The 15,270-nt window shown below is 38.1% G+C and overlaps 1 protein-coding gene across 1 annotated transcript; it reads left to right on the top strand.

Annotated features, from left to right (window-relative positions):
* The first annotated feature begins 297 nt into the window (after positions 1–297).
* Positions 298–14,232, top strand: asb6 (ankyrin repeat and SOCS box containing 6). The gene is made up of 7 exons (XM_041788529.1): positions 298–361; positions 790–931; positions 4,431–4,612; positions 8,499–8,605; positions 8,700–8,808; positions 8,891–8,977; positions 12,562–14,232. The coding sequence occupies exons 2-7, from the start codon at positions 822–824 to the stop codon at positions 13,275–13,277; spliced, it is 1,311 nt and encodes a 436-aa protein (XP_041644463.1). The 5' UTR covers positions 298–361; positions 790–821; the 3' UTR covers positions 13,278–14,232.
* Positions 14,233–15,270: the final 1,038 nt, after the last annotated feature.

Here is a 15,270-nt window from a genome sequence, read left to right on the forward strand (position 1 = left end):
AGATTACCTTTTAAAAGAAAGAAAGAAAGAAAGAAAGAAAGAAGTGTTCAAGATGTTACTGTGTTTTATTTTTAGCCTATTTTGTCAGTATGATCTGAGTGTGATGTTCCCTTTCTGTTGGTTTCTTCCTACTGGGTTTTTCTTGTTATCGTTTAAGTAATATACACCACCTTAAGGCAAATGGAAAGAACTTTTTAAATACAATGCAGCGTTGCTATAATTTGTGTAAAGTCAGTGGCTCAAGTAACAACCGCTGAGGGGAACCTTGCTTGTGCTTGAGTTTCGGCGGAAGGAAAACAGTGTAGGACAGGTGTGGGCGTTGCTGAGGCTTCATCTACTGATAACTGCCAAGCGTGCGTTTGTAAGTTTGTTTCATTTTACCTCGTTTGAAATTATTTTTGCACATAATTTAGAGGGCAGTGAGTGATACTTTTAGATAGAAATGCTAAGAAGTGAGAATGACGGTTAGCTAGCACGCTAGCTACCTAACTTTATCTCTGCCACACTGAATTATTTCAGTGAACTTGGAAATCCATTGTCTGAAGTTATCAAGCTAGTTGCGACGATAACAGCCCCTTACATACATTCAGACTTTGTCAATGTCCATAAGGATTCAAATATTTTCTCAAGCGTCCACATTAGCAAGTTAGCGTGAAGTGTGACTGAACTATCAGAGATTATCAGCCCTCTGAAGTGAAGAGATAACAGGCCTTAGTATGAGTGGCATTCCCTTTAACACGGACACTCCCTCTGTTAATAAATGTTTATCTGTTTGTCGGTGTCTACCAGTCATTGACTTACAGTTGCAGGGTGAAGGAGCCATGCCGTTCCTCCATGGGTTTCGTCGGATCATTTATGAGTACCAGCCGCTGGTGGACGCTGTGATGTGTATTTTTGGGCTGGAGGAAGGTGGTGGAGGTCACGAGGACAGGTAATGCTGAAGTCAGAGATGTTTTTAATCTTTTTTTGCAGTGTTTCTGTCAAAAATCGAGTTGTAAGTCTTGCTGACTGACGTCCTTCTTTTGTTAATTAGTACATCTAAAGGGTTGTCACACTACCAGGATTTTAAACTTGCATATAACAAAAGACACCCTAAAGATACCAATACATGTTTCAATACCAGGGCAACAAAAAAAAAAAAAGAAACGTCTGCTCACTGTCTGAATTGCAGAAAACATACACAATGCTATAGGTCAACACATTTATGCAGTTTAGACAGCGTACAGTTATTTGCGTGTAGTTTTCTGAGAATTCTTTCTTCTCCAAAACACCTGTAATAGGATACAGATGTGGTTTTTTTAACACTTTTGAAACTTTTTGATCCTATTATTATAATAACAGCATATGTATCATTGAAAGTCACCTGGAAATGGAAAAAGGATCCAATTACCAATCATTTTGACAAACTTATACCTTAAATATTTGGCTTTGTTTGGAGGTTTGGAGAAGTTGCCAGGTGTCTGCAGGGTCTTGAAAAGTATATAAAGTTGATAGATTAATGTAACAAAATGAAGGCTTGTTAAAAATGTGCAAAGGTGAATGCAAGACCATTTTAATTTACATTTTTTTATATTTGTTAGTAAAGGTTGTGGTCTAATTTTTGTGCTTTTGTTTAGTTTCAAGCACAGGTGGGATGCCATTAGATCTGAGGTCAGCCTGCACGCTTGTTGATGTTCTGGCCTGTTGAGCTATCAATACCTCCTGAAAGCTTCACTAAGTCTCTATTTAGCAGGTTAACCATGTGATGAAATGATATGTGCATGTAAATGATGGGCAAATGCAAGTTTTCTAAGGAATGGTTGGAGGAGAAGGTGTTGCAGATGAGGATGGGGGCTGATAGTTGTTAATATTTTACAGGATTTTGCAAATAAAAAGCAGCTTGGCTGTGAAGTTTTTACCAAGTGTAACACCAGCACAGACTCTGTTAATTTAAGCACTGCTACTATGTTAATGAAAGCTTTATTTACATACCACAATAGCAAATATTGACTATGTTGTCACATTTTTATCTTACCATCTGCACAAAACATGCACATAACCGTGTCGCCAGTGTAACTGGTTAGAAATTGAAGCTGCAATGGGGTCTGAAAATATATATTGAGAGGGTCTGGAAAAAGGTCTTAAAAGTATTAAATTATCATCAGATTTCCTGTAAATAGCATGAGTTAGTAAAGAAGTGTTGAGTAGAAATATTAGTGGCTTATATATTTATTCATAGAACACAGACAGGAATATAAATACAAACCTTTAAATGGCAAACTTGAAAACCACATAAAGAAGAAAAAAAATAACAAAACCATTAAGGCAGTCTTTTCCAGATTGCAATGTTGTGTTCAGCTACTCAGACACAGAGACCCTACTGAATAATTTTAACCTCCTCTGCATGTCCACCTTAAATTATGTTGCACCTTTCAAAACCAAATCTGTGCAAAAATCAAAGGTAGCACCATGGATAAATAATTCATTTGCAAATATAAAAGAGAATGTAGAAGAGTGGAACAGAGATGAAGGAAGTCAAAGCTTGAAGTACATTACCAACAAATGAAAGCATGTATGATCTCTTTTAATGAACAGGTCAGGAATGCAAGGACCAGCTTTTTCTCTGATTTAATTCACACTAATAAGCACAGCCCTAGAGTCATTTTAAACACTTTTGACCATCTTTTAAATCCTCTTTGGATTAGTAAGTGTGAATCATCTGCTGAGGAATGCTTAAGATTTTTTTTTTTTTAATAACAAAATCAGTGAAATTCAATAAAATATCATACCTCCTGATTCACTTATTGATGTCTCCTCTCCCAGTCGTGCTATTTTATCTAGTTTTATGCCCATTTCTTTTAATGATCTGATAACTACTGTTGCACAGGTAAAGTGCTCAACAAGCTCAGCTGATGTACTGCCCCCTAAATTTTTCATTGAACTTATGGATGTGACAGCCCCTTGGTTACTTACAATAATTAACAGCTCCTTTTCATTTGGCAGTGTTCCACACTATCTAAAAACAGCCAGTGTCCTTCCACTCATCAAAAAACCTGGTCTCAACCCATCTGACTGCAGTAGCTACAGACCGATTTCTAAATGACCTTTTATTGCAAAAATTCTTGAAAAAATTACCTGCAGGCAATTACTGGAAGTACTAAAACAAAATTACATCTATGAGAAGTTCCAGTCAGGTTTTAGGGAAAATCATAGTGCTGAAACTGTGCTTATTAGGGGGACAAATGATCTTTTTAGAATGGCTGATGCTGGTGTGTGCTCTGTCCTTGTTTTGATAGATTTAAGTGCTGCCTTTAATACTGTTGACCACAGAATTATGATTGAAAGGCTGCAGCACTGGGTTGGTTTATCAGGGACAGCTCTGAAGTGGTTTCATGCATATTTATCAGATGGAAAGTTTTTTAATATCAATTTAGCTGTGGAGCTGTGGAGTCCCACAGGATTCAATTTAAGGACCAATTCTATTTTCATTATATATGTTACCGCTAGGCCAAATTATACAGAGACACAGTATTTCATTCCACTGTTATGCCGATGACGCACAGTTGTATCTTCCGGTGAAACCAAACATCAGCACAAATCTTTCTGACCTTACAAACTGTCTAAATGATATTTCAATGTGAATGTCTGCAAACTTTTAAAAACTTAATCCTTACAAAACAGAAATCTTAACCATTGGTCCTGATAAATTTCAACACACTATAAAGTCCTCCCTCGGTTCTCTGTCAGTAAACCGTGTGTCAGGAACCTTGGTGTAATTTTTGACAGCAGCCTCACATTTGAAAAACATGTCAACAAAATCATCCAGTCCTGTTAATATCACCTTAAAAATATTGCCAGAATAAGATCAGCACTGATTTTTAATGACACACAAACCATTATTTATTATTTTATCTCTTCAAGACTGGAATAGTGTAACGGCCTATTAACAGGTGTTAATCAGAAATTAATAAAATGTCTCCAAACAGTAAAAAATTCAATTGCAAGACTTTTAACTAAAACCAAGAGGAGAGAGCATATTACTCCTGTTTTAATGACCCTGCACTGGCTGCCCATTTTTTTCAGGATTGATTTTATTTTTTATTATTATTATTATTATTATTATTATTATTATTATTATAAGACTAACTAGATATCAGACTTCACATCTTTACTGCGGAACTGTAGTTTATGTAACAAGAAACCAAAAGTTAAAATAGAAATAAGCATGAGACATTGCCAAAAAAAGTATAAAATGCATTATTTTTAAAGTAGTTGGGTACTGTCCCATTTAGGCGTCTGTTAACAAGTTTCTCAGTCGTTTTTGTGCACATCCAATAACAGAGAAATTAACTGATCAAAACATTCATTATCTGATTAATACTTGGCTAAAGTACGTTCCATACAAATGTTATACACTTTGAATTAGTGCCTCTTTCTGCTCTTCTTTCCAGGGGCAGAAGCCCTGATGAAGAGGCTGGTCTTTGTAATTCTCTTGTGGAGCTTCTGGATCGGGAGTCCCAGTCAGAAGTCTTCCTGGAAGGTATCAGCTACGCTCTGTTTAAGATAGCCGAACACGGACTGGTCTATGCAGCTGAAATCCTTCTACGCTACAGAGCTGACCTGAACTTTGAAGGTGAGAAAGTAAATACACACAAAACTGACATAAAGAAGTTCATCAGAGAAGCTAATATTCTCCTGTTTGCCACTCATTAATTCTAATAACTCATTAATTATCAAATATTTCTGATTGGTCATGATGCATCAAGTATAATGAAGCATTTTTGTCAGTCTGCATCTGCAAAGGCATGTTTGTAAATTTAGCTGATGCGGATTTTAATAATAACTGTTAAATATCTTAAACAGCTTTTGTTCTCTTTGCAATGAGGCACACTTTTCTCATCTAAACATTTTTTGAATGTTATAATATATAACATTCTGAAATATTCTGAAAATAAACTTTAGGAACGAGCCACATTTTAGGATGACATCAAATTCTATAACACTGTAAAACTGCAAAAATGTTTTTTTTCATTCTGAGTGTTTTTTCCTATGTTGACTAGCATAGAGTTGTCACAATACCAAATTTTTTTACCTTTGATATGTTTCAAATGAAAGTCAAACTGTATTGGCAACACGGCAACAAAAACAGAAAACCAAAGTACCAAGTTTTAGGTATTTTTTTTTTTTACTCTTTGACACTCTCCATAGAGCACATATATGTTGGCAACATCTCTGTAATGAAACACCACAATGCATTATTGCAATTAAGACCATTCACTCTCTCTCTTGAAGACTCTCTCTGGTTCAAATTACAGCCTTAGATCTCACGTTTTTTAGCTTTGGTATTTCCTAACTATATGAGTCATTTAAGCATCTTATTATATATCACTGGTTCCCAACATGGGGTCTGAGACCCCCTTGGAGATGCCAAACACCTAAAGTGGGGGTACGAGGCTTTTTCTAGTCCTAGATAGTCAATTATTAACTAAAATCATGATGAAACACTTGTTAAAAGTTTATACAAAAGTTTTTCTGGTAAAAAATGTGTAGGCTTTATTTTTTGGGGGGGATTTTTTCAATAAAACAAGTAAATTGCTGTTGATTTTTGACAGCAGTGCATCAGCTTTTCTTCCCGGTGGGTCTCCGGTGTGCTCAGCTTTTCTTAAATGCAAGGGGAAAAACATAGGATCCTATCTTATCCTAGCTCTTGGCTTCTCTTCATGTGTAAATGTGGGTGTCGGCTATGTTCGCAGCAATATTTCATGCATGCATATGACCTTCTTCTTACTGACTGTACTGAAATATAAGTGGAGTTGTCTCCTTCACTTTTTACACAAGGAACTGTAAACCATATGTAACATGAGCAAGTTGTCATCCATATACACACAGAAGGATAAATCTCCCTTTTTGCAAATTGCTTTGGAAAGTGCAGCAAGTCTTGCTGCTGTGACAAAACCTGCCATGGCTCATCCAGACTGCGCTGTGGTGACCTCATGTGCTCATAAAAAAGTCTCTCCCCAGGGACGTAATTAGGGGATCCCGACAGAAGCTGCTTCATTCATCTTTCACTTTTCTTGAATGTCTCTTTCCAGAAAGTTAACACTGACAAATGTTCCCACATAGCACAGAAAATGTTCAAGTTGTACTCTACAGTCTTTTGGTATTTGCTGTCTTTTGCCTTTTTGTTAAGGATATACAGTATGAGCTTATGCAAGCTGTCAGAGAGACTCAGTCCTGGAACTTGAGCATACATCATTTTGAAAGTTTCCACTTTTGTCAGTGCAACATTATGTTCTGATCATAATGTATGCATTAAAGAAAGGTTTCAGGTTTAAATTAGAACATGTGGGAAAGAACAGCCAGATACATACTGGTCTCTGACACTCAAAGATCACTAAGAGGGGACATTTATTATTATTTCCATTATTATCTGCTTTTATAGCCAAGTTGCTGCAATCTACAGGAGGTAGAAAGGTTCAGCATAAAGAAAACAGCCTTACATTCAGAAAAACCCTGAAGAAAAATCACTTCACCTTAACGTTTTGATACCAGGTGGCTCGCAATAACAACATTTTAATGTTTAATAGTATCAAGGAGTGAAACAACTTAAGATCCTCTGTCATATTTTTAACTCAAAGCCCAAAAGAGAAATACAGAGAGAGGCTGCTGTCTAAATTGATCAGAAACATTGGAAACGCCTCTGTAGCAATACCTTGCCAAAGTTTTTGTGCAGTCCAGACAGGGTGCATGAGTTTTCCTACACTTACTAGTTGTTAAAAACAAACAGAAAAATCAGATATTGAGTTCCTTGGACATCCATTTTTGTTGCAAAGGTATCAAACATGACTGGCAGCAGTTAGAGTAGGTGCCCATAAACTTAGCCTATAGTCTTCAACTGCTGCTACTACAGATGAGGACGAAATTGTTGTTGCACACAGACACAAAATTATTTCACAAAAAACAAAAACTACCAGGGTCAAAAATAATAACCCTTTTTGATGTTCATTGTCAGTTGTGTCTCCTTTTTGCTCTACATAAGTTTTAACCTGAGTAACTTTACTTTTACTTGAGTACAATCCCCTTTACTTTGTCCACCTTTGTTGTCTACACAGTAGCACGTAGCTTGAGAATAATTCCACATCAGATTTTTAAACAGCTGTTGGACACAGCAAAGTGTTGATATCTCATTTCTGTGTTGATTTTAACTCCCAGAGTGCAATTTTAACTCCATTCTGAGTGAAATGGTCATCAGTGTTGGAGTTAATCAACAGTCTTGATTTACCAAAGAATAAATTAATGAAAGCTCTGTCTCTGCAGTTTCAAACCTGGGTGTATGTGTGGGCTGATTTCATCATCATGCCCTTGGGCAGAGCATTTGGATGTATTTTAGGTGTTTGAGATGAAACTATAGGGGTGGGAGAAAAAATCAATACAGCATAGTATCGCAATATTTTGTCTGGCGATAAATCGTATCGTCTCGTCCACCAAGTATCCATTTTTTTCAAATTAAATGCTTATATGAACTTAAGTCTATAATAATGGAAAAATAAAATCAATTGTTTGTCCAGTGAGGTCGGCAGAGGTGACTGTCATAGAGCAGGAGAAAGTTACTACAACAAACATGGCAGCAGCAGGAAAAGGACATGGACATGAAATATGAGGTTTGCAAGAAGTGCTACATGAGAACAAAATACTGCAGAAATACGAAAAGATTAATGCTAAATCAGCTAAACAGTTGAAAATCGTACAGATCGCAATATATTGCAGTATATAGTATTGCAATGCTCACTGTATTGCAAAATGTTTAAAATCGCAATAATATCGAATCACGACCCAAGAATCGTGATAATATTGTATCGTAAGGGCCACTAATGATTCCCACCCCTAGTATTTATATTGATTTAGTTGTGTTTGGATGTTGCCTGTTAGTAATCCCTGCTGGGGTTCTTTAGGTCAGTGATTCTCAAACGTTTTTCACCCAAGGCACATCTGACATTAAGCCAAATTCTCACAGCACACCATCTTTATTTCCATGCAGTGTCGCCTCTCTAAATTTTCTTATGTTATTATTAGTTTATTTATAGTTGTAGCAAGAATGCATGCTTGTTCAAATTCACAATGCTACACTATTTGGGAACAACTGAATTACTTATGAAATGCTTATGAAACAAAGGCGCGGTAAGAAAATACTAGAAATACGACAGAAGATGTTACTTTTCTAAGTATGTGTTAGATTTTTTTTTAATGATACTTATGCAGTCACAGTATTCACTCATGGTGGTACAAATTTCCAAGACACCAAGACTTCCCTCTAGGCACACCATCTGAGAACCCCTGCTTTAGGTCATGTTTCTGGTGGATTGTTGTTTTTGATGTGACACCTTTGCATCATGAGTGAAGTTATCCACTGTGTTAGAGTTTGACTTAAGATTTTCCCAAAGGACCCACTTTGACTTGAGTACAACAGTCATGTACTTTCCACCTCTGTTGTGACATAAATACTTGTTTCTCCTCTGCAGACCCGGTGTCTTACTACAACCCACTTCACATAGCAGTTTTGAGAAACAGGCCAAACATGGTGAGGCTGCTGGCCGGACACGGAGCCGACATCGAAAAACGAGACAGGGTGAGGCGACCAGCAGTTTCTAATGTATGTCCTCTCTGTGTCTTGACAGCCTCTTTGCTTTTTTTAGTTAAACGTTATATACGCTATGTTTTAGATCCATGAGAGCAGTCCTTTGGATCTTGCCTGTGAGGAATCCGAGAGGCTCCCCTGCCTGCTCACCCTGCTTGACCTTGGCGCTGATGTGAATGCAAGAGACAAACATGGTAAATCTACATGTCTTAGCCTGATTCAAAATTTGTTTTCACAGTCATTCATTTAACAAACTGATTTCTTTGCTGCCTTCAGCAAAAACACCTTTACTCCACGCCTTGGCTAGCAGCGATGGGCTCACAGTGCACAACACCGAGAACATCCAGCTTCTACTAGAGAGAGGTAATGACAGTAATAGACACTTCATTACCTCCGCCAAGGAGGTTATGTGATCGGCAGGGTTTGTTTGTTAGTTGGTTAGTTAGTTTGTTAGTTAGCAACATTACTCAAAAAGTTATGGACGGATTTTCATGAAATTTTCAGGAAATGTCATAAGGAAAAACTGATTTGATTTTGGGAATGATCTGGATCACCGTCTGCATCCAGGAATTTTTTAAAGGATCTTCACTATTAGGAGATGGGGCTAATGGCAAACGTCTGCACTCTCCGAGTGCTTTTCTACTTTTTACTGTGTCCTCTTTGTGCTTTTGATTATATGAATACCCTTTCAAAGGATTAAGGTTAAAGCAATGCATTTCTTAACTTTTGTTAGTATGATTGATTCCTATCCACACACATGAGCACTGAAATTAAAGTTTCAGTTTTTGTCAGACTAAAATATACACAAACAAATCCTTTGACTTATGCATGTAGCGACAGACGGACAAGATTTTAACCACATCGTGTTGAGCATGAAGATATCTCCTTTTGCCATACAATAGTATAAACGGTCTCTTCTGTGTACTCTCAGTAAAATAATGTGCACCCTGGCTACAAGATGCCTTTTAGGTAGACTTTGCTTAATCTCTCTCGTCATCCAGTGTTTTTGTTTTGGAAAACTCAGAAAACTTGACTTTTTAATAAGGCCAAGGTTCATATTTACCTTCTTAAAAACAGTCACTATTAGTTCAACCAGAACAGAGAAAAAAATGGAGAGACAAATGTCCACTTGGTTGTGACAACCCCAAACTCAAGCTGCTTACAATATTAGGAGTTAAAACCAAATGTCACAAAGAACAAAGTTATAATCCCTTGTGTTTAATCAAGCAATTACCCAGTCTGACAGATAAAGAAAAAGATTTCCTTATCATTAAATTTAATGAAGAATTAATTAAAATGTTTATATCACCACTGTTTTCAGAAAATTAACATTGAGTGTTCAAAAGCTTGTGTAGCTCTTTTCTAGTCCGCTGCCCACTTAAAGTGCTGTTTACACCACAGCAGTGGGAGCACTTTAGAGTTCAGTTTTCCCAAGGACACTTCAGAGAGCTGGGGATGAAACCCCTAACCTACCAGCAGAGAAACAACCAACAAAATGGAAAAAACGAAAAACAATGATTGATGATTGTCTAGGTTTTTTAAGATCTATGTAGTTCTACTGCAGGGTATCTATACTGGCTCAAAGGGAAGTAAGGATATTTTTCTGCATTGACTCTTATCGGTTATTCATGGAAAATAAGCTTGGATTAATAATTTCATATTTATATGTAGAAAAAACATATTTACTCCTCACTCTTTGTTATACAAAATAAACACCACTGGGGGGCGCCAGTGAAGCTCAGTCAGTAGAGCATGGACTACATGTGCAGAGGCTTTAGTCCACATCTGCATGATGTCTCTCAGTATGTCCAGTCTCTCTTCAGCTATGTATTTCTACCTAGTAATCAGTCATAATTATAAAATGCAAATGTAAGTTGGCAAGATAATGATTTATTATTAATATGCTTTTCTTTTTTTTTCTTTGTTTTCTTTTTTTTTTTTTTTTTTTGCTGCTATAGAGAGTTGGGTGTGACGTAGTCAACAAAATTATGACAAAAACATGAGTGAAAAACTGTTAAACAAGACTAAATTTTCCATGTCTAAAGAAGATGTTTGATAATAAAAACTATAACAAAAGTACTTTTTACCTGTGTTACCTGTGGACCTCTGGTAATTTATAAATTATCCCCTGACGTCAGTGTTCGCTGCAGTGCATTCACATGGGATAAGTGACGTCTGTAATGTACTCAGATTTACTGACATATCCGAAGGAAAACATGAATTTGCACTACAGCTCCAGCAATGACAATGCACAGTGAATTTTTATTTCTTAAGTTCACGCAAAAAAAAAGGCAGCGTCATATACATCATATTCTGCATGTGATGTCTTTTTTTGTCGTATACATACTGATAACGAGTTTCCAGGAGACAGCATGTGCTAAATTGTTTTTTTTTTCCTCTCTACATACATGTAGACTTTTAAAACCATTTATTAGATCGGTAGCAAGCTGTCAGTGGCCAATAAGCTAGTGAACAATCTCCCCTAACTCTTTCATTACTCATCAAGGTTACTTAAGTCACTGTGTATCCACAGCTGATCAGACTGAGAAGAAAAGGAAGGTAGTCGTGCATCCCTCCTGTTAAAATATGAGAGAGCAAGATGTCTTATGTAAGATATAAACCTCTCTTGTCATTTTAAACCTTTTACATGCTGATATTTTTTAGTACTCTTTCAATTTGGGATCCAGATACATGCACAAAAAAACAAAATGCCATAAATTACAGAGAGGCTGATTCGCACAGGATTAGTTTTGCCTGTGGACCTCTGTGTGCTGAAATATGGTAGATCATTTTTTCCCTGCAAATTACAGAAATGGTTGTTTAGCAAGGGATTAAAAACACAGATATCCTGTGCAATTATTATAAAGCACCAGGGGTCCCTAGGTAATACTAATCTTGTGTGAATATGGTTTAAGTGTCAGCAAGACACAACCCAAAAGTCAGCTGTGGACTGCTGCACATAAAAAAGTTGAATTTCCAGTCAAAAAGCACATGAGCATCGTGCATCAAATGAAACCAAAATGCAGTTAATCTGACCATGTTCAGATTAGAAAAACTGTCAACTTTCCTGTGAGTAACATTGAGCCATACTTTGTCTGCTGCTACTTTAGGACATTCATTCTCATCAACCACTCAAAAACGCCACCCAAAACTTTATAAAAAGTTTCATTTGTTAAAGAAAAAAGTAATCCAAAATCAAAAACAGGAGATTGAAAGCCAAGTATTGATAGTGCACAATCGGATTATAATACCGCCATAATTATTCGAAAATTTTGCTAATTAAGTTGGCCTAAAGAAAGAAAATGTTCTTACTAAAAAGTAATGTTTAAAATCCAATGGCTTTTTTTTTAATGGAATATAACTGGACTAAATGTTTTGGAGTTGCTGTTGACTACAACTTTAAAGAGTAAAAATGTCTAAACTAACTTAAACTAATGAGAATTTTTAGACTAAATCTAAAACATTGGCCATAATTAACACCGCATGTTGTCTGATGTTGAAGAGTTATTAAATGTCTCTTGCAGAATTTTTCAAGCTTTAGGACTGTTAGCAAAAGTAGCTTGCAGCGCTAACCAGGAAGGCTACTTAATGTATTCATGAAAACTATAGTTCACTGTTTTGTAAATATGCCGTTTGGAGTTCAGATTTAAAACTATTTTATAGTGTCCTCAATTCTACACAAAAAAAGTAAGCAGCTGAGGTGGGTAGAGCTGACAAGGCATCTCTACTAGTAGTAGTAGTAAATTTTAATGTTTTTATTTAGAGTCCCCTGGTTGTAAAATCTACATACTGTGGCTTTCAGGGTATTCATCTTCTAATTATGCAATGTCTCTGTTAAATTGCTGGTGTAATATAATAAACAATTCATCCATACATAGAAAAAAGGGATCTGACATTAGTTGACTGTTTTTGAACGCAGAGTTCTGAGTGATGTTTCTTCTCTGCAGGTGCTGATGTTAATGCCACGACTGTAGACGGAGAAACAGTCAAGTCCTTGTTGGTGTTTCTGGTGAAGGAGGCTCTGGAGGCCAGCGTGGAGGATGCGGCTGAGATCGGTAACTTCTGCGTCAAAACCACACGGCTGCTGCTCGCTCACGGCTTTGACCCCAGCTGCTGTCTTGACTGTGAGCCCTCACTGACGCAGACCAGTCTGGAGCACTTTGACCTGTTCTTCCCTCTGGCTGTGCTCTTGATCCAGAGCGGAGCCACTCAGGCTTGTATATATCACCTCGAATCCTGTTGGTCTCTTCACAACCTCCTCTTCCAGAGACTCCATGCTGCCTTGCAGCAGTGCTCCGATCAAAGTCACGCCTCTGAGCTCCTGGAGCAAGCAGAGGTGCTGCTTGACTTAGCGAGGGTCGACTCCCCTACGCTTTATCGGCATCCCGGGCTGGAGCTCCCAGCGCCCGGTCGGGACTCCCATCCCTATGCTCAGGCTCTGACAGACCTTCACAACCGTGCTCTAAAGCGGGATGCAAGCCCTCCTGCTCTGCGATGTCTCTGTCGGGCATTCATAAGAGGCCACCTACAGCCTTGGCCTCTTGCAGACAAAGTGAAAGCTTTGCCGTTACCGGACAGAATGAAGGACTTTCTTCTTCCTGAGAACACATACACCCCAAAGCCTGGATGGGACCGATTCAAGCCTCAACAAAGCCAGCAGTGATGATGCCACACTTTGCTAAAATCTCAGTTAAAAAGACTGAAAAGGCCCGTGTATTTGTCTGCAAATGAACAAACCACTGAGGCCTTAGCTAAATCTATATCGTGTACAGTCTGTGCCAAATGAACAGACAAATGTGTATATGTTTACAGATTAGTTAGATTGCAATGATTAACAGTTGGTCAAACCATTTTAATGTGTAAAGAAAACTGCAATGCAGAGTGAAAGCCACCTGATGGCAGTGTTGCTCCTGCAGCTCAAGAAGCTGCTCAGATGTCAGGGTCAAAGATTTCGTTATTCATTCACAATGCAGCCTGTTACAGCTGTTCCAGCGCAGTAGGCAACATCTATATTTTATCTCCTCAACATGATGGTGGTGTTGTACTGTGGAAGTTGGTTATCTTCTCACTTAACATAAAAGTGGATGATTAAAAGAGCTGTATGTGCGTCACAATCAGTCTCCTGTAGCTTGTTGTTTCCAGCACATGACATTATTTTATGTTTGTAAACATACAAGTGCTTGTGAGTGACCAGGAAGTGGCAGCACAGCACTGAAACAGACTTGTAAAAATTACCCAAGTAAATGGTGATATTTAGTTGTGTCCACAGAAGAAAGAGAAAGTGGTGAAAATAAAAAGCAGCACGATGGGAAGAGTGTGCCTGTCGTGGTTGTGCTGTGACATAATGTGTCTGCAGTGTGCTGGTGTGGAAAGTTTTCCCAAGCATTCTTAATGCTTATGTTTAAATTCAGATGAATTTAGGGCCCCCTTTCCCTTTCATTTTTTAAAGCCCCTACACATGCACGCAACCCACTCTGCACAGCCAGTCTGTGGTTAAAAACAAGAGCGCCTCAGAGAGACATACTACGATAGTAAGGCAACACCACAGTGCGTGTACATATGTGTTTGCGTCCATGCGTGTGTGACGGGCAAACTAAATAGGACATTGTGTTACACAACTAACCCCTTCCTGACATTGCTGGAGCTGGAGTGGCTCCAAGGCTTGCAAGCGCTCCAGCTCCTCTTGGTTATCTAGGTCACAGCCTCTGAGGAGAAGAGCCTCAGCAGCAGCAAGCAGCAGCAGCAGCCCTGCATGACACACGCTTCACTCTCCTGTCTGTCTGAATCTCTTGACAAAACCTCAACACCGGCCCTGGTCGAGCAAGAGACGGAGGGAGGGAGGGAGAGCAGCGAGGGGGAAAAAAAGTTCAGGCACGGCATATAGGTTGGAACGGTTGTGGGGCGTGCTCATGGAGGACACATGGAAATGGAAAAGGCAATGTTGGATTACACTTATACAATACACAATCTGTAGGAACATAATCCACACAACAATCACAACGCTGAGAGAGGGAGAAAAAAAACAAGCTTCTTCCATAAGAGTCCAATCCCTGCTTGTAGAAGGCGATAGAATAGAGATAGTGGGGGGAGGGCTAAGCCAGTACACTCTCCATCCAGCCTTTATTGGAAAACTGTGCGAGTGAAGCTCGGTACTGAAATTAGTTATTGATCTATTCTCTCCCTGAAGCCCATGGGTCTTTCCCACCACACCTGCTCATTCTCTCACAGCCTTTTCTTTCACCACAACACACTGTTTGTCTCAGCTGCTGCTTCAAGCTCCTGCTTGTTTTGTGGTTCTTTTATTTTCTGCACATCATCTGTATGCACAAGTTTTTTCCAAAAATAACATCTTGATGTAAGAGAAGGTTAATTTTCCGTCAAAATGTGCAAGGTCTCTATGCATGAATCAAGATACTTTTACATAATTTGTATTCAACAGAGCATGCACAGTAATTCCATGATAAACCTTTAGCTTTATAAAAAAAAAAAAATACATTACATAACGTGCTTTCTATGTTGCTCTCTTTATTTAAAATCCTTTCTTTTACATAACCTCTTTCAAATGTCTATTCTTCCTAGCCATCTTTTCTGCTTGGAACAGCGGAAAATTTGATAAAATAGAAGTTTGTTCATTTCGTACTTAAAAAGGAAAAGGA

This window comes from Cheilinus undulatus, linkage group 5, assembly GCF_018320785.1.
Source record: "Cheilinus undulatus linkage group 5, ASM1832078v1, whole genome shotgun sequence".
Taxonomy (NCBI): Eukaryota; Metazoa; Chordata; class Actinopteri; order Labriformes; family Labridae; genus Cheilinus; species Cheilinus undulatus.

Coding starts and splice junctions, on each gene's coding strand:
- asb6 (XM_041788529.1), top strand. CDS start 822: ATGCCGTTCCTCCATGGGTTTCGTCGGATCATTTATGAGTACCAGCCG. Junction 8,606..8,699: donor ACATCGAAAAACGAGACAGG/GTGAGGCGACCA, acceptor GCTATGTTTTAG/ATCCATGAGAGCAGTCCTTT. Junction 8,978..12,561: donor CCAGCTTCTACTAGAGAGAG/GTAATGACAGTA, acceptor TCTTCTCTGCAG/GTGCTGATGTTAATGCCACG.